The 19,037-nt window shown below is 42.1% G+C and overlaps 2 protein-coding genes across 6 annotated transcripts in view; one reads left to right on the forward strand and one right to left on the reverse strand.

The window, feature by feature from the left end:
- Positions 1 to 3,289, reverse strand: part of COL4A5 (collagen type IV alpha 5 chain) — a 296,097-nt gene extending 292,808 nt beyond the window's left edge. The window contains exon 1 of the mRNA XM_068251138.1: positions 2,917 to 3,289. Within this exon, the coding sequence (XP_068107239.1) occupies positions 2,917 to 3,003 (87 nt within the window). The 5' untranslated portion in view covers positions 3,004 to 3,289. The remainder of the gene's footprint in view (positions 1 to 2,916) is intronic.
- A 122-nt stretch (positions 3,290 to 3,411) lies between these two features.
- Positions 3,412 to 19,037, forward strand: part of COL4A6 (collagen type IV alpha 6 chain) — a 422,653-nt gene continuing 407,027 nt past the window's right edge. For 3 of the 5 annotated variants that reach the window (XM_068251140.1, XM_068251144.1, XM_068251143.1), the window contains exons 1-3: positions 3,997 to 4,089; positions 4,222 to 4,365; positions 4,501 to 4,552. In XM_068251140.1, the coding sequence (XP_068107241.1) occupies positions 4,355 to 4,365; positions 4,501 to 4,552 (63 nt within the window). In that variant the 5' untranslated portion in view covers positions 3,997 to 4,089; positions 4,222 to 4,354. The other 2 variants (XM_068251142.1, XM_068251141.1) reach the window with 2 other exon arrangements.

Genomic DNA, 19,037 nt, shown 5'->3' on the forward strand with positions numbered 1-19,037 from the left:
TTTCATTGAGAGAGCTGACAGGTCATCCCATAGCATAAGGTTCCAGGAAGTGAGAAACATTTTTGGGGAAAAAATGAACGTATCTTGGCCAAAAACCCACATCATTTGAAACATGTTTGCTGGGGGAAGCTGGGAGTGGACAGACTCAGATGCAATAGCACAACCCAGTTATCTCTTTCATCCGACACAAAACAGACAGTAAATACAGAGGGAAAGTAAGATGCTAATAGTTTTGAGTTAAGGCACATTTTGGGGTTATTTGATGCTAAAGTAAGCGGCTTGGAACTGGTCCTATCAAAAGCTCAGCCACTTTATTCAAATGGTTTGATTCCAAGAAGCATACATTTGTATAAAATTTCCATAAAATGTGCATAATCTCAAAATGGTTAGCATATCATTAACCATCCCTAATGCTGAGCAATGGATGTAGCCATCTGTGTGTGGTCAGTCACTACCCCCCCCCCCCCCCCCAAGTACTTTTACCCAGTCATGGACAGTGGTTCAATATGGGCAACGATCCAGTCAAAGCAGAACGATGGTAACATTGGCAATAGCACTAGTTGAAGATGGCCGGAAAAAAGATGGCCACACACATTTTTAGGTAATCAGATAAGAAGGCATGGTCTGACTGCCCTCAGGCTAAAGTATCTGGAAACCACTGTGGTGTGTGTACCCCATACATATATAAGCTGAACTTAGCAGTATATGCCTAGACATTAGAAAGCAGTCGTACCTGACAGCTCTCATCTATGGATCCTTCAGGAGTGTTTAGATTTGTCATCCAGGTGCCTCCTGATAGCCACATGTCAGACAGAATCCTGCTAGTTATATCTTCCAACTTCCTCTGCATTTGAATAAACCTCTTATAAACACACATTTTAAGAATGTGACACCAGGAATTACAAATGCTTATTTTCCCCTCTGTATAAATATATAGTAGAATCTCTTTATCCAGCATCAACTGGGATTAGCTGATGCTGGATAAGAGTGCTTTCTGGTTGCTTGAGACTCAATGTAAAAAAATAGGCCTAGCTAAGACAGTACTATACCGAACACTGCATACTTTCCATGAACTCTGTATTCAATGTTAAAATACAAAAATGAAAGCCATATTAACCTTGAGGGTGCCGTGGAACCTAATCTTTAAGTAAAGCAGAGCCCACAAACAGCCATAAAGGTGGCCACACACCATACAATTTTCATGCAATCTGTACAATCAATCAAGTGCTGTTATACTACATGGATGTTGGTAAGATTGTATAAACATTGTACAGTCAGAGTGCATGAAAATTGTATGGTGTGTGGCCACCTTAAGAAGTTGGTCTTCACCACCGTGAGTGCTGCCAGCGTTTTGTGCTGGTTGGTTGAGACTGCGGAGTTTCGGATAACCGGGACTCTACCACACTTTGATGACTGAGTTCAGCAAAATGTCAGAGCTACAGTGGGAACAGCCCATGCAGAATTGACAGGCCAGAGAGTGCACAGCACAGGTTTTACTAGGGTAATAAATGACCTGTACTATGCTGCTTACATCTATTAGAATCCCTGTATCATTCCTGCATGTTAGGACTGCTCCAGGATGCTTCCCTGTGGCATTTAGAGGCCTAACCTGCTGAGCAGAGCAGCCTTTCAGCTGTTCTCTGTTTAGTACCATAGAGGCAAGAAAGTCTCCTCCTACAATTATTTCCAGCAGCCTATATCAAGGTAGGCTAGATCAGAAGTGTGCATGAGGCTGGTGATGTGCAGCATACTGTACTTCCCTTCTCTCACACCTATTTGCCAGTCAACAAGGTATGACTATTAAAGCACTCAGATTTTAGATGTTTTGAATGATATATGACCAGACCATGTTGTTCTCAATCATGTGTCTTCATGCACTATCAACTTATTCATCTCTGGTCTTCAAAGAGAACTGTACAAACATAACCCACATAAGTAACAGACATTGCTTAGTCTCGCATCACAATCTATCTTGATAATAGACTGATAGTGTGCAGGGTAGGAAGTGATTTTGCTTGCAGACAGCTTGTCACAGCGGAACACTTTATTCTTTATGCAGGCTGGTCCTGGAGAGGATGTCTTTCAAATATAAGATAGATACATACATAGGGGAGCGTTTCAATTGTCTCTGCCCAAGTCATTTGGGTGGACTGATCTATCCTTTGTCCCAGGGATCAGAAGACAATTAAAGCAAAGAGAAAAGCAGAGGAAAAGAGACAGGCAGACACACACTGTGCTCCATGCCCCAGGGTCACTGATTCCTACATCATCTCGGAGATTTTACATAGCACAAGTTACAGCTCTACGCAGTGTGGCAGATTTACCAAAACAGGTGCAAAGATTATTGGAGGAATCGTAAAGCAGTTGCCCAGGGCAACCAGTCAGACTACTTCTTCCATTAAGCTAAAACTTGACTGGTTCCCCTAGGCAACTTCTCCACTTTACTTCAGTTATTTTGCACCTGTCTTGGTAAATCTGCCTCAACAGCACACCTGGAAGAAATGACACAAGCTCATGGACTTCCCAAGGAAATAGGGTCAAGCAGAAAGCAAAGGACAGCTACTGATCTACCAGTTCTCCTGAATGGGTGCTCTGGTGAGACCTGCCAGCATGTGGTCCTAAACAAGACAAAAATAACCTGATTTAAAGAAACAATGGTTTGAAATAAAAGAAAACAAGCACGGGCCAATTGTGACATTTTACCCCAAAATGCCAGAAATAGCCCATGCCTGCTTCTGTCTAGGTGAGGTCACAATCCACTATTTTTAAAACAGTTAAAGCTTTGAATCACACAGGGTTTGAGTTACAAGGTTTATAAATAAAAAAGAGAGAGGCTGCATAGCAGCACACAGCCCTTGCCTACCATGCTTCAGTGGCATGCAGTGTAAAGAAGAAGAGAGGAAAAGTTCCACTTACCGCAGATTCTGAGTTCTGCACCCAAAGCACCAGCAGCAAAGCTAGGACCCCGAGACTGGGCAAACTCTGCAAATGCCCCAGCCTCATTCTTCAAGCAGCCCTGAAATGACTCAACACCGGCTCCAAGGCAAAGGATCTGACATATTATGAGCAGTGCCAAGGCAGAGAAGAAGATGCAGCCAGACACAGTGGAAGGGGCCAGGCGAGCCCTGCACTACTAGCACAGACCTGCACAACTTTCCCTACTCAAGCTAGCTGCAGACGGACTACTTCCTTATCCTTCCGCCTCCACTTCTCTCTAGAGCTAATGGAATAAATCTCTTCTCTGATAGCTGTGGCCTCTCTGCCTCTTTCCTTTTCTCAAAATTAATGTGGATATTTTTTTGCTGGTGATAGTGACCCCCTCCTCCAGCAACTTCCCACCCATCCCAACACCCACTCCCGCCCCCCTGCCTAATAAAGAGACTTTGGCATCTCAGGAACTTATTTGTCTGCGGAGGGACCTGGCTGCTTTTTTACCCTGTAATTGAAAACTAATATTTGTCCTTTCCAGAGCAATTAAGACCTTTCTGTCGAAAAAAGTACGTTAAAATAAACATGCTGTCTTCTGTCAGATTTCTTTTCTACTTTAATATCTTCACGCTACTTACTATATTATAAAAAAAAAACTTTCAGAAAGGAACACTTTTAAAATGAGAACATTCTCTCACACTAGAAGATATAATAGGGCAGAATTGTGTTGTATGAACACTAAATCCAGTATTATAAATGGACTATAAATATTATATTACTAAAGAAATCAACTTAATGTTCCTTCATTGGGGGGCAGAAATGACCACTACCAGAATCATGTCATGAAATCAGTTTATTACATATGACTTATATCAGTGAAACAGCAAATATTAAAGGAATATACACTGGGTTCTTACATAGATATTAATATCACTTTATAACAGTTAAATGATTAATTTCTAAGAAGTTTTAGAGAAGTGCGAGGAAACTTTATTCTTTCAGCTCATGTACTGTCCTGACTAGAATGAGCAGAGGAGATAGAGGGCTTCAGTGTTTGACACCCTAGCCCCGCCCCCTTCCTCCATGCCTCATCTCAGCAGCAGGCAGCGCAGTGCATGGAAGCGATCTGTCCTCCCAGCTCAGGCAAATAAGTCTATGCAGGTACTTGCAGCGCTCAAACTTCAGCCGCAGACGTCTCGCCCGGCGACTTTCAGCTTCTGGAAATTCCTCTCTTCTCGCAGAGCTCCGCTGGCTCTCGTATAACGACCTGTCCCTTTTCTGTCTTTGTTGCAGCTTCCCCTGGGACACCCCTGCTGGACTTCCATTCCCGAGCTCCGCGAAGAGGCTTTCAATGAGCCCCCAGCGCAGACCACTGTAACTTCAGAGGAACGCGGGGGGGCCGGCTGCCCGTACAGACTGTGGGGAGATGATCACTCGGTAAGTGTAGCCGCGACAGGCTTGTTTTTAATTACTTGTATTATTTTGAACGCATTGTTATATCTTCTCTTTTATTAGCTATTACCATCGTATTCCCTAGCCAAGGTGTAACGTTGTATTCTCTCTGGCTTGCAGACTTTGCCTGCTGCTTCTGGCTGCCTGTTTTGCTGGAGACTTGGTGAAAGCGGTGAGTGCATTGAAGTATTAGTAATAACTTGTAGCCTTGTATAGTTATGCTGGCCACACGCATAGATTTCAATGCAATCGTTTTAAACTATTGTTTTTAAGACGTTTACAAGGGAAACTAAAATTAACATTTCAATGTGTTAAAAAAGTAGTTTGATTCGTTTTGTATTTCTCAGGTCTTCATACAGTAGTATTACATTTGTTCTAAAATGATCACAAATGATTGTACAGTTTTGCATAGATGAGAACTTTTTATTATTGAAGGATCGCCATTGAAAGTTGTGTGGCTGGCATTTCTTCTAAAGTGTACCTGTTCTGACTGTCATAAACACAATTCCCAGATGTAACTGCTGGGGCGTCCTTCAGTATTTCATGAAATTTTGTTCTCATTTGGTGTCATTCATGCGTTGTGACCAATGTCATTGAATAATCCATAGACTATAGTAAAGTGATTGCCTCTGAAACCTCACTAAACCAGATCACTTTTATAATCATCTCTTTTATAAACCAGATAGATTGACTAGAGAATAGCTTTCAAGGAAAAACTGTTTCTTCATTTCATTTGTCACTAACATTTTATGAAACTGGGGTGACATTTAAAACCGTAATAATTGGGTTAATAATAACCCAGTCACTCTGCTCTGGCCATTAGTGTGACTGGCAGGGTATCCTAATGGATGTGAAGGGTAAATTACATTAACATTGAGACTAATGTCTGGTACACACCATTCAATTTCCCCATTTAGATAGACAGGTAGAAGTGATCATTTCCGACAGGTCCGATCTGATTTCTGATCCTTTTTTCTGATTGATTTTGTATAGAAGTGATCGGAAAATCAATCAAAGAAATAATCAGAAAATCAAATTGGACCAGTCGGAAATAATCAATTTGACCCTTCTATATAACAGGAAATTGCATGGTGTGAACCTAGCATAAAGCTGGCCATACACTAATCCATTTTACCCATCGATATCTGTCTAATTTAATTGAATAAACTAGAAAATGATATCCCAACATGCCAGCCCGATTGATCGATTTTCAGACTGAATTGGTCATTCATACGGCCGGAAGATTTTGATCAGTGGTGGAAACAGTGGAAGATCGGCGACCCAAACCTTTGCACTTCATTGAACAGTGCAACACTGTAGTTACATAGCTTTTAGAAGATTTCACCCTGAAATCTATTAAAAATATGTGTGCAGGGATTTAATCTGATAGATCCCTCTCTGATCAGATAATGACCTGAGAGGGATCTATTTATTTGCCACATTGGCCAGTGTTTGGCCAGCTAAATTACTGTACTGCAACTCCTGTTATGTCATAATGACAGCAGGGATTCCCCAGGTTCTCTGTACAGCCTATATATCTGGCTGACACTCTCTCCTCATCCTGGTTGCTTCTCATGAAGTACCAATTAATAAGCTATTGTCAGAGAGACATGTGTTCACTAGTCTGCAGGGCACATGTTTGTGCTGCGTCCCCGCCCACCAATTTCATATAAGAATATCACCACAGTTACGTTTCAGATGCAGAACTCTATTTAATGCACCTATTGTAGTACTGTACACTGTAGAGAACAAGAAAAAAAATCCATTAGATTCGTTGGTTACTGCAAACTTTCATAAACTGCAAAACATCATAAAATGGGGGCAACTCAAAGATAGTAACACTACAATTGATAATTTATTTACAGGTTATTGAAAACATTCAATAATGTTTATCATCATCTTTATGGTTCTGTTTATGTGACATGGTAAAATCAGTATGTAGTGAGATACAGTATATTGCTGTATAAAAGATGCTGCACTTCTCATGAAAAGCACTACACCTGCATCCTTTATCACTCTTTGATGGCTGGTGCACACCGAGCGGGTTTTTTGGCGTTTTTGCAGCCGCTTGCGGCTGTGGATATGCTTGGTCAATGTATCTCAATGGGGTGGTTTTACACCAGAGCGGGAGGCGTTTTGCTAAAACGCATACTCCGGGGGTGAGGCATTTTATTGTTTGCGGAGGCGTTTCTGCCTCCAATGTAAAGTATAGGAAAACCGCAAACCGCTCTGAAAAATGGCAGTTCAGAGCGGTTTTGCAGGCGTTTTTGTTACAGAAGCTGTTCAGTAACAGCTTTACTGTAACAATATATGAAATCTACTACACCAAAAACGCTTCCCAAAACCGCAAAATGCTAGGTGAAACGCTACAGAAAAATAAGAAAAAGCGTTTCAAAATCTGCTAGCATTTTGCGGATCTGCTAGCGGGTTTTGGTGTGCCCCAGGCCTGAGATGGTTTCAAGAGAACTCAAACCAAAGTTCAGGGTCAGAGACTCATATTTAGCTAAAGAGAGTGAAGCCTCTGGATCCTAACTATCGTGCTGTAGCAAAGAGCTGCTCCTACACGAGTGGTTCTGGCTTACTGCACAGACCTGAACGTACTCGCACAGGCACAGTACGGCCACACTCGGTAAGGCACAATATGGCCACACTCGCACACGCACAGTATAGCCACAATCGCACAGGCACAGTACGGCCACACTCGCACAGGCACAGTATAGCCACATTCGAGCAGGCACAGTATAGCCACATTCGAGCAGGCACAGTACGGCCACACTCATGCAGGCACAGTATAGCCACATTCGCGCAGGCACAATACGGCTACACTCGTGCAGGCACAGTACGGCCACACTCATGCAGGCACAGTATAGACACATTCGCGCAGGCACTATACGGCCACACTTGCACAGGCACAGTACGGACACACTTGCGCAGGCACAGTATGGCCACACTCGTGCAGGCACAGTATAGCCACATTCGCGCAGACACAGTATGGCCACACTTGCGTAGGCACAGTATGGCCACACTTGCTCAGGCACAGTAAGGCCACATTTGTGCAGGCACAGTACGGCCACACTTGCGCACACACAGTATGGCCACACTCGCGCAGGCACAGTATGGCCACACTCGCGCAGGCACAGTACGGCCACACAATCAGGTTACAGACAAGCCCTTCAGGTAATCTTTAGTGAGTAGCAAGAGGGCGACAAGGCACCAGAGGACGCCGGGGGAAGCATCATTAGGATCCAGGCTTCCCCTATTCTTTCGTAAGTATGTGATTTAGTACCCAGGCTTTGGCTCAGATATACTTTAAAGGTGCAGCCACACTATTCGCATTGCAGTATACTGATTTGCTGCATGTGAATACACTGCCCATACAGTTCTGTGGGCGGATTCACATCTCTGCATTGTAATGCACCACAGTATCCTAACACACATTCCACAGTGTATTTCTGGATAACATGTGAAAACACACTTATTACTTATTAATTGTTCATGCTGTGAAAATAACCTGTACATTTTCATGTGCAGAGTCTGCCATACGTTATGTCTGGGTTATAGCACGGACAATATGCAATGCACATTGGGATATATTCACAAAACCTCTGTAAAATGTATGCACACAGACAACGCACATAAAGGTTACTGAGCTTGTATCGCAATGTATGTATCAGATGATGCAAATAGCATAATACATGCAACCCCTGTGCTGCTTGTAAAGTGCAATGATTAGGTGTTGCATGTATAACGTGAGCTGTGCATAACGCACTACATAGACTGCATGATACCTAGTAAACTTTACGTGTGTTATCTGCACATGTGCATTTTACAGATGATTTGTATATCACATAGTGTGAACTTATCCTAATAATGGAGATGTGCAGAGAAGAGCAGTGAGGTTTCTGCACTCATCCAACAAATCCTCAGCACTTGATTGGATATTTGGGTGATGACAAAAGTGACACTTCTCTACTCTTTCCTGCATTTCCTTTTCATTCAGCCGCTCAACTTTTCATCTGTGGTTCCATCATCCGCAGCCTACAGATCTGTAAATAATTGTTTTGGTCAAGCCTCATATTACACAAAGGTGTGGTGTAGCTGACCAAAAAATGTTGTCCAATATTATTGTACAATCTTGTCCAATATTACCACTTCCTTGTATTATGAGAGTTTACCTTAAAGAGACTCCGTAACAAAAATTGCATCCTGTTTTTTATCATCCTACAAGTTCCAAAAGCTATTCTAATGTGTTCTGGCTAACTGCAGCACTTTGTACTATCACAGTCTCTGTAATAAATCAATGTATCTTTCCCTTGTCAGACTTGTCAGCCTGTGTCTGGAAGGCTGCCAAGTTCTTCAGTGTTGTGGTTCTGCTATGAACTCCCCCCTCAGGGGGGAAAGAAACACACAAATGATCTCTTGAGATTCAAAAGGAATGCTGTATACAGCCTGCTTGTGTATGGATGTATTTTCTATGTGTGGACATACTGTACATCAACCTACTTCCTGTTTTGGTGGCCATTTTGTTTGTTTATAAACAAACTTTTAAAAACTGTTTTTAACCACTTTTAATGCGGCGGGGAGCGGCGAAATTGTGACAGAGGGTAATAGGAGATGTCCCCTAACGCACTGGTATGTTTACTTTTGTGCGATTTTAACAATACAGATTCTCTTTAAAGGACAACAGAAGTGAGAAGAATATGGAGGCTGCCATATTTATTTCCTTTTAGGCTGCTTTCAACGTGAGACGTTACAGGCGCACGTTAGTGCAGCCTGTAACGCAGCCCACCGCACAGTAATGAAAAATCAATGGGCTGTTCACAGTGCCCACGTTGCGTTACATTGTAACGCAGGACGTCCGTTGAATGTGCTGCATGCTAAGGCGTTATGTGCGGCTAAGCCGCGTTAGACTGTGCGCACATGCTCAGTAATGTTGGAGGAGGAGGTTTTCCCTCCTCCTCCTCGGCCAGCCACATCGCTAATTAATATTCACTGCATGGACGTAAAGTGTTTACTTCCTGGAGCGCCGCTCTGTGCGGCGATTGGCTGGCGGGACCACGTGATGCCGCATGCGTCCAAGAGTACGCATCGCGCCATCATGGACGCCAGAGTGAGCTGCACAACGCGGCTCACTCTGACGTCCACATCTAAGAGCACCAGGCGTTGCGTTAGGGGCACATTATGCGACCATAACGTCCCCTAAAACGCAACGTCTTGGTGTGTAAGTAGCCTTAAACAATACCAGTTGCCTGGCAGCCCTGCTGTTCTATCCGGCTGCAGTAGAGTCTGAATAACACCAGAAACAAGCATGCAACAAATCTTGTCAGATCTGACAATAATGTCAGACACACCTGATCTGCTGCAAGCTAATCCAAGCTCCTCATAATCCCCCCCCCTCCCCCTTCCCAGCAGGGCTGGGTTTACTGCCGCTGTCCTGGCTGCACCCCTAGCATAGTGCCACAAGGGTGTACTAAGAAGGGGCCATAATTACCTGCTCACGCTGACAGGTCTTCTGCTCTTCTGTTGCTGATCACCCAGCTAGCGGAGTTCCTCTACTCGTTCATCGCTGGATGCTGCCGATGGTCATATGGTTGTCAGTATATAGGACAGTACAGTCCGCTCCTCCGAGCCCAGCATGCCATACTGTCACTGGTTGGTGGCAAACTGATGCTTGGAATGATCATGCATAATCATTTCGTCCAGTTAAAAGTTTTAAATCTGTGTGTGGCATTCAGAATACATTTCTGGGTATTAATACATACAGTGTAATGAATAATGCCTTAAGATTCTATTATTACTACTCGGGTCGTTATTGTGTAGTCTATGGCCAATTTTAGAGGCAAACCAACTAATCTGTATGTTTTTGGGATGTGGGAAGAAATCTGAAATGCCCAGAGGAAACCTTACCAGACACGAGGAGAACATACAAATTCTGTACAGATTGTGCCCTGACTGGGATTCGAACCAGGGACCCAGCGCTGCATGGCAAGAGAGAGCTAACCACTATACCACCATGCTACCCTGTGTGTAATGCTAGTATTACACACTAGTATTAGTACTAATACTACCAGTATTATATAAAAGTCTCAGGCCACCAGTCAATTAACTTTTCTCCTGAGTTTTCTCATAAACATTTTCAATCCCAATCAATAAAAATGCAAACAAGAAAATAATGTTTATAATACTTTTATTTTTGCTTACTTCTCGTGCCTTTTTCGTTTGCTAGATGCTGAAAAGTTAGTTTGTAAATAAAATGAAAAATAATTTGTCATGAGAAAAGGCCTTTGTGTATGTGTTCACAAAAGTTATATATGAAGATAAAAACATCATCCACAGAGTGGGGAAATAGAGTATAAAATATGAAACATGCATAAAGAGCCACAGCTCGGTCACAATCTAGAAAGCCTTGATAATGTAATCCTGATTTGTGTTTTGCAAGGCAGCATTCACTTCCTCAGAGGCAACGAACAAGGACAATGGGCATCACAAGACTTGTTGATTGTCAGAATAACACAGTAATAAGAGGTCACTTAAAATGCCTAAGGGTGTAACTCACAAACTGGCCTGTATACAAAGTCTAAGGGCTCGTTCACACTTGAGTGGGAATCGCGCGATTACCGCTCATTGCAAACCGCTAGCTGTTTTTTAAAAACCGCTAGCCATTTAATCCTACGGCAGTGTTGCAGCATTTTGCGGTCAGCGTTAACCGCAAACGCGTTACATGCAGCGCTTTGCCGGCGATTCCTAAACGATCGCGATTAGCATGTATAGAACCGCTAATCACGATCGCTCCCAAAACTCGACAGTGTCCAGTGATTTTTTCTGTGTTAATCGCGGAAAAATCACCCCCGCAAAACGTTAGCGGTAATCGCTAGCATTTTGCGATTTTAGATGTGAACGGGGCCTAAAGCCTCATCTATACAGTACAATTTTCCATCAGATAGATGGATCTATTAGATGGATCTAACAAGAAATTGCATCGTGTGTAGACAACCAAATGTTTTCGGATCAATTTTGCGATAGATTTTGCTTTTATAAGTACCCAAAATCTATTGCAAAATCTAACGAAATCCGATTGGACCGGTTGAAAATTATCTAATAGATCCGTGGAAAACAAAAGTTTGCTTTCTTAAAATTTGCGATAATTCAGGTTGGCGTGAGCTTGAGATGTCTCCCAGAGCATCACTGCTGAATATATGCAAATTAACCATTGTTGTCCTTAGAAGCTAAACACACCTCCAGAACCGCTGGAATGCAATGATGTGTCAGCTTGTAATTAGTACAGAGCCATTATAATCCAACATGCATACAGACTGTTTCGGATTGGTTGATCCTCATCAGTGCATGGCATGGATTAATTTGGCTCTATGGAGTAGGACTTGAAAAATCCAGAGGTACAGACTAATCAGCAATCCTGTAGCAAGAGAAGTGAAGTGTCGGCACTACAGTATCTGTGTTGAATTAGGAAGGATATGGTATATAACACACACCTCTTCATCCACACTTCTAGTATTAATAGCGTGCTCTGGTTGATTAGAAGTTGCAATGTAGTAAAAGAGAGGAGTGGAAGACAATCGGCACTGCTTCTGTTATTGTTTAATTCAAAGTGCGGTGGAACACATGAAATATCCAAAACAGTGTATCTTCAACTTGTGGCATCAATATTATACAATCAACATTTAACATAGGAGAAAAGAAAGGGTCGTGCGGACACCCTTTCTTTTCTCCTGTCTCATTGGATTGGCCTGTCCTGGTTCCGACACTGTCCCGGGGAGGTGTGAGCGGTTTTCTGGTGACTTCTAACATTTAACATACATGAATGTACCATTGATCTGAGGTGGTGTGGTGACGGTGGGTGCTGGGCACGGATAGCCTTACGGCTTTCACGCAAAAACTGCGCTTCTACGGCCGTAAGGCTATCCGTGCCCAGCACCCACCGTCACCACACCACCTCAGATCAATGGTACGTTCATGTATGTTAAATGTTGATTGTATAATATTGATGCCACAAGTTGAAGATACACTGTTTTGGATGTTTGGATTTTGGATTAAACAATAACAGAAGCAGTGCCGATTGTCTTCCACTCCCCTCTTTTACTACTAACCAACAATCTGTCTAAGAGATCCGAATTGAAGGAAAATTGTACCATGTAGATGAAGCTTTAAGGTGGCCATACACTTATAGATTTGCGGCAGATTCGACCATCAGATAGATTTCAGTCAAATGTCTGTCAAGTCGAATCTGACAGGAATCTATCTGATGTGTGCCACACACTAGGAACAGATTTCCAATACATTTCAGAATTAAATCTAATGGAAATCTATCTAAATGCATTATTGGACCATTAGAGCCAATGCAACTCCATGGGCCATGGATCTGCTGCCAGCAGCAGATCGACCTAGATTTTCCATCCTGTCAGATAGATCAAGTCCATCGAAATCGGCCACAAATCGATCGGGCGATAGATTTGAAAGAATGGATTTATGATCGATCAATGGCTGAAATCGACCAGTGTATGGGCCCCTTTAGGAGGGGAAGAAAACTCAACTAAGGGATCAATTTGAAATGTGCCCATCGTCCCAGTTGAGATAGATGGAGCGGTGTCCAGTGGATAAGTGCTGTGGGGCTGTGAAGTCAGTGATGTGTGACAAGAGAACGCCAAGTGGCACTCATCAGACGCTGCTGGGCTTCACAGTCCCATGGCACGTATCTATTGGATGCTACTGCCTCCCTCAGTACTCTTTTGATAAAATCGTTTCACCTTGGGTTACTTTTTTGCCTCTGTTATCACTTTGTATAGTGGCCAATTTGGGTGTTGCACCCGAACTGAGGAGACAGAAGCAGCCTCATGAATACATCAGGCTTGTGTTGTGAAGGCATTCTGTATTGTGACTATGCTGTATCTCTATGCATTTTTAAATGTTATCTTTACATGTTATTTTCCCAACACGTGGGTGATGTTTTTACCGGTAGTTTCATATATTATGCATTTGTGAATATAATGTGTACATAACATGACCACCGACACAGCTATCCATGCACGCTTCTATATCTGTGACATTGAGATTTTTATACTATAAAGTTTGTGATCACTTTGAAGTGTTAACAATAAAGTTTGTTACTTTTTATACTTATACAGGATTTTAAGCAATTATTGCTTGCATTCATTTCATGTTAGGCCTGTAAGAATCCCTCCTGTAGCGTATTCTGTCTGTTGCAGTGGAGCTGCAAACGGACAGTTCTGGCTTATCTGCTTGCATTCGGTTGTGCTTTTGCAATAAGTCTCATTGTCAGTTGCAATCGCTCTGCAGTTCTGGGCAGCTCAGGATGCTGTCATCATTCCACCAAATGCTTGTTGCAGCTGAGCTGCGGCCAGATAGCCCTGGATTCCCTTCATGCATGTTGTTACATAATACTGCATGTATTTCTTATGGGAGTCCTTTGCGTTCACAGCCAGCTAGCAAATGGTAATCAAGCCAGCTCAGGATTGAGTGATTACCATTCAGCTGTGTGGAAATTTGCATGCTTGCATCCATTGGCTGATGCCAGCATAAAAGTCTGCCTCCCATTTCTGACCCCGCCCGACATAGCGTTCAGCTCTCTGAGTTGTCATTGGGTCTATGCTGTGAAAGTTGGTATTGTAAATGTATAATGCCTAGCTTTGTATTTTCATGTCTGCTGGACGTTTGCTGACCTGCAGGGGTCAGTGAAGTCCTTCTGATCCTGATAGTTAGATTCTGCCAGCACCACGTTGGTGATTGGTAGTATTCCTTCTAGCCTTGTTCTTGAGGACGAACTATAGCAGCAGTTGCCATTATGCAGGAGAACAGAGGTGCCAAAAGGATAAAAGGAAGCTAAATGAGCTTAAAAAAACAAATTCTTGGTAAATAGAGGAGGTAGTGGTGGACTTACCTCCTCCAAGTAGACACATAACGACTGTAGTAAAGACAGTCAATATATTTTATTTATGAACTCCAAATATGCAACGCGTTTCGCAGGTTTCATCCCGCTCCATCAGGCATTAACAACGGAGCAATAGCATATGTGGTCAGTAGAATAGTCAGGCACCCCAGGGGTATATTGAAGTAGGAGACATAGAAGAATAACTCATATGAATGTTGCTGTGGACTTTTATTGGTGGACTGTTTATGATAGGTTATGCACTTTAACATTAGGCACATGGTTTTATTGGATACATTTGATTTGATTTATATGTGACATTATACCATATGCTACAGGCCTTTAGAATATAGGATTAGACTAATAGTAGGGAGTGGAGCGCGCCAAATACCCCTATTCATTCTCAAGGTACACACACAGGATGGATGTCGCCCAGCAAGGATCGGAACTCAATCCCTCAGGCAACAACACTGGGCCAAGGCTGTATAGAGACGGAGTCAGCTGTATAGCTGATGAGGCATTCTGTTGTATTGTGTGAAGGTGGAAGACTGATGGACAGTCACAAACGTGACCTTACGAGCCGGGCTGGGTAAGCTGCAAGGACAAAGGTATCGGTCGTCGCCAGTCTGAGTTGATTCGCCTGACGGATCGCTGGTCGGGCAGCATTTGGGGGCTGCTGTGCACATGCCAGATTATTGGCTGAGGAGGTTGTTGTGGGCCATCTTTAATCCACTGTGTGTAAGGGACTTTAGACTGTAGTTGGGACAATAGACAATGACTATGGTAAGAAGTAGATTGTGAGCTGAGGGACAGTTAACAGCGAGAAAATGTATCCATTTACCGTATCCATATTTACCATCCTCTGATATTCCATGTTTTTAACATAGGAACAGTTAAAGAACAACTGAAGCAAGAGGGATATGGAGGCTGCCATATTTATTTCCTTTCATGCAATACCAGTTACCTGGCTACCCTGCTAATAATCTGCCTCTAATACTTTCAGCCATAGACTCTAAACAAGCATGTAGCGGGTCAGGTGTTTCTGACATTATTGTCAGATCTGACAAGATTAGCTGCATGCTTGTTTCTGGTGTGATTCAGATACCATTGCAGCCAAATTGATCAACAGGGCTACCAGGCAATTGGTATTGTTTAAAAGGAAATAAATATGGCAGCCTTCATATTTTTCTCACTACAGTTGTCCTTTAAAACTATTTTTGAGCTAGTGTCTTTAACAGTTAAACAAAAGTCATATACTGTATATATTTATACATCTTAATTGAATAGTGAATGGGTGTATAACTTGTGTCTGCTTTTTTCTCCTGTTCCTCACTTCCTGTTTCAGTGATACCAGAACTCACATTAGAGCAGTAGCCTGGCAGAACTTTCTGTGCTTCTGCATTCTCTTTTCAGAACTAATACAGCAGCTTTGGCAGAGCTTTAAGATCAAGCAACATGTTAGTGCCTAAATGTATCTAAAATGGCACGAATAACCTGGCTCTTGGGCAGATGTCATTTTATATGAATACATTTATGAAGAAAGTACAGCTAAGTATAGGGTGTTTTATTAGGTACGTGTACAGTGATGAAGTCATACTAACTTGTTGGAACAATTCTGCTACTTTATACTTGACGGTGAAATTCTAAAAATAAATTGCAAGATAATAATGTTTTATTGGAAGAGGCTGTTGTGATTTCAGTGCAGTGGTAATGGAGTCTCTATGGAGTATCAGTGGATTGGACATAAAATAGGAACAATATTTCTAAAACAAAATGAATTTACTGATTACCAGCTGAGGAACAATACACACATATATTTTTTTTTGTTTTAGCAGTAATTCATTTTGCATCTTAATTTTGATTGGTAACAGCAGTACTCTGGAATCAATACAATTAGAGAAGCATTTGAAAAATAGGATTTAAAATAAAGTCTGCATTACAAAAAGTGGTAGGCCATGCTTATCAAATACAAGCAAAATTTGGGATTGCAGTCGATCATAAAATTCCAAACACTTGGTCAGCATGGAGGTGTAGTGGATACCATTCTTGTCTTGCAGTACTAGGGTCGCTGATTCAAATCTGGACAAGGACACTATCTGCATGGAGTTGTATGTTCTCATCATGTGTGCTTGGGTTTCCTCCTAGTATTCCATGGTTTTGCCCTTATACAATAAAGCATTTCAAACAATGAAGTCAAAATGTACAACAGGTCATTGCAGCCAATCAAACTTCCATATTTCTTGCTCTACAAAAGAAAAAAAATGAAATAAGACAGCAAACTGAATACACAAATCCAAACTGACATTAGTCAAATGTACAGAACTGAACAGCTATTTAGCATTTACAGCTTTTTACAGCAGTTTTGTCTACACCAGATCACTTCCTACCTACATTAGATTACAGAACACATTTTTTCCTGTTCTGCACAAAGTATTGTCTTCACCAGGAACATGATGGCTTCAATAGAAGCATAGAACCAGGCAGTATAAATGAACTATCTGAAAGAAGTAATACCTGAAACATACCTTGGAAGGCAGCAAACAATGCCTGTTACTATTTGAAGTCTTCTTCATGACAGGGATTTCATTTTTTTTTTTTTTGCAATTGAATTTGTTTTGGTAGCATTAGAACAAGCCACATGATAAGTATCCCCCAAACCTACACCTGTGACCTCATCTTTTACTTTTGTCTATTTACTATGTTTATAGTGCTGATAATATCTTCTACAGCACTTAACAGAGCGTTGTTAGTAACTGTCCATTGGACGGACTCAATGTCTAATCCCTACCATAGTAATATATCCCTATCACAGTTTAAGGGCTCTTTTACACTGTATGCTGAAAAACTGATGCATCTTGAAGGACTATTGTGGGGGGAAAAAGAGTTGAACTTACCCTGGACTTCTAATGGTCCCCGGCAGACGTTCTGCGCCTGCACAGCCACTCACTGATGCTCCGGCCCGCCTTCGGTTCACTTCTGGAATTTACGACTTTAAAGTTGAAAAACCACTGCATCTGCGCAGCCGTGATGTCATCAGGAGTGTATTGCGCAGGCCCAGTACGGTCTGCGTCTGTGCATTACGCTGCTGGTGATGTCAGCGGGAGAGAGGACACAGCCGCACAGGTGCAGTGGTTTTCCAACTTTAAAGTCAGAAATTCCAGAAGTGAACCGGAGGCGGGGACTGGAGCATCAGTGAGTGGCTGTGCAGGCGCAGAACGTCTGCAGGGGACCATTAGAAGCCCGGAATAAGTTCAACTCGTTTTCTCCCTACCCCCCTACAGTAGTCCTTTAACTTTCCATAGCAGTGCATTGTGAAAAAGCTTTCAATTAAAATGCGTATAGTTTGAACTGAGCCATAGGAAAACATGGACATTACTTTAAAAATCAGTTGTCCTTTCAGTTATAACTGAGAGAGCAACTGATATAGTATAAAAGGACCCTCGGGTGAGTTTTGAGGAAAGTCTCACCTATATGTTTTTGACATGTGGGAGGAAACCCACACAAACACGAGAAGAACATACAAACTCCATCCACTACTCCACCATGCCACTCGTGTCATTATACAATTCCTAATATTAAATGGGTTGCAATCACCAAAAGCCATATTCCATAAGAGCCCTTTAAATGTTGGCAATTTAAGATATTTTACATGAATCATTAGCTCATATCTATGTTTAAAGGACAACTGAAGTTAGAGGTATATGGAGGCTGCAATATTTATTTCCTTTTAAACAATACTAGTTGCCTGGCTGTCCTGCTGAACTTTCATGCATCTGTAGTGTATGAATCACACACCTGAAAAAATGCATGTGGCTAATACAGTCAAATTTGGGTCAAGCTTCTGATCTGCATGCTTGTTCACAGTCTATGGCTAAAGGCCATACACTTATATATTTGCAGCAGAATCGACCATCAGATAGATTTCTATCAGATGCCTGTCAAGTCGAATCTAACAGGAATCTATCTGATGTGTGCCACACACTAGGAACAGATTTCCAATAGATTCAGAATGAAATCGATTGGAAATCGATCTAAATGCATTATTGGACCATTAGATCCAATGCAACTCTATTGGCCATCAAGCTGCTACCAGCAGCAGATCAACCTAGATTTTCCATCCTGTCAGATAGATCAAATCCATCGAAATCGGCCGCAAATCGAATGGGGAATTTAAAAGAATCGATTTCTGATCAATCGATCGATTCTATTGAATCGATCGATTGATCAGAAATCGATTCTTTTAAAGTCCCCATTCGATCGATAGCTGAAATCGACCAGTGTATGGGCCCCTTAAGGCCTGGAACCCACTTCAAAATGCTATCGCTAATCGCAATCGCTAGCGTTTTGTATGTATGTTTGTAAGCGATTTCATGAGCGTTTTCAGGAGCCATTTTAAAAAGTGTAATTAATTTGCCAGCGGTTGTTTAGCGATTAGCATTTTTAATTCTGATTGGTCCTTTCAAGTAATTTTCATTTTATTACAGTGTGCAGTAATGTAAAAACGCTTGCAAAATCGCTCTGTGTAAGCTTTGACAAGCAATTATGCCAGTGGTTATATACTTTACATTGCAGAATCGCTAACGCTCAAAAATGCTGCATGTTCTGAGTTTTCGTAATCGCAATCGCTCCAGTGGAATTTGGCCCATCCATTAACATTAGCTGAGCGTTTAGGGAAATCGCTAGCGGTTTGAATCGCTCCCTAAACGCTCAGAAAATCGCTCTACTGGGTTCCAGTCCTAAAAGTGTTGGAGGAAGA

The sequence above is a fragment of the Hyperolius riggenbachi genome, chromosome 8, assembly GCF_040937935.1.
Source record: "Hyperolius riggenbachi isolate aHypRig1 chromosome 8, aHypRig1.pri, whole genome shotgun sequence".
Lineage (NCBI taxonomy): Eukaryota > Metazoa > Chordata > Amphibia > Anura > Hyperoliidae > Hyperolius > Hyperolius riggenbachi.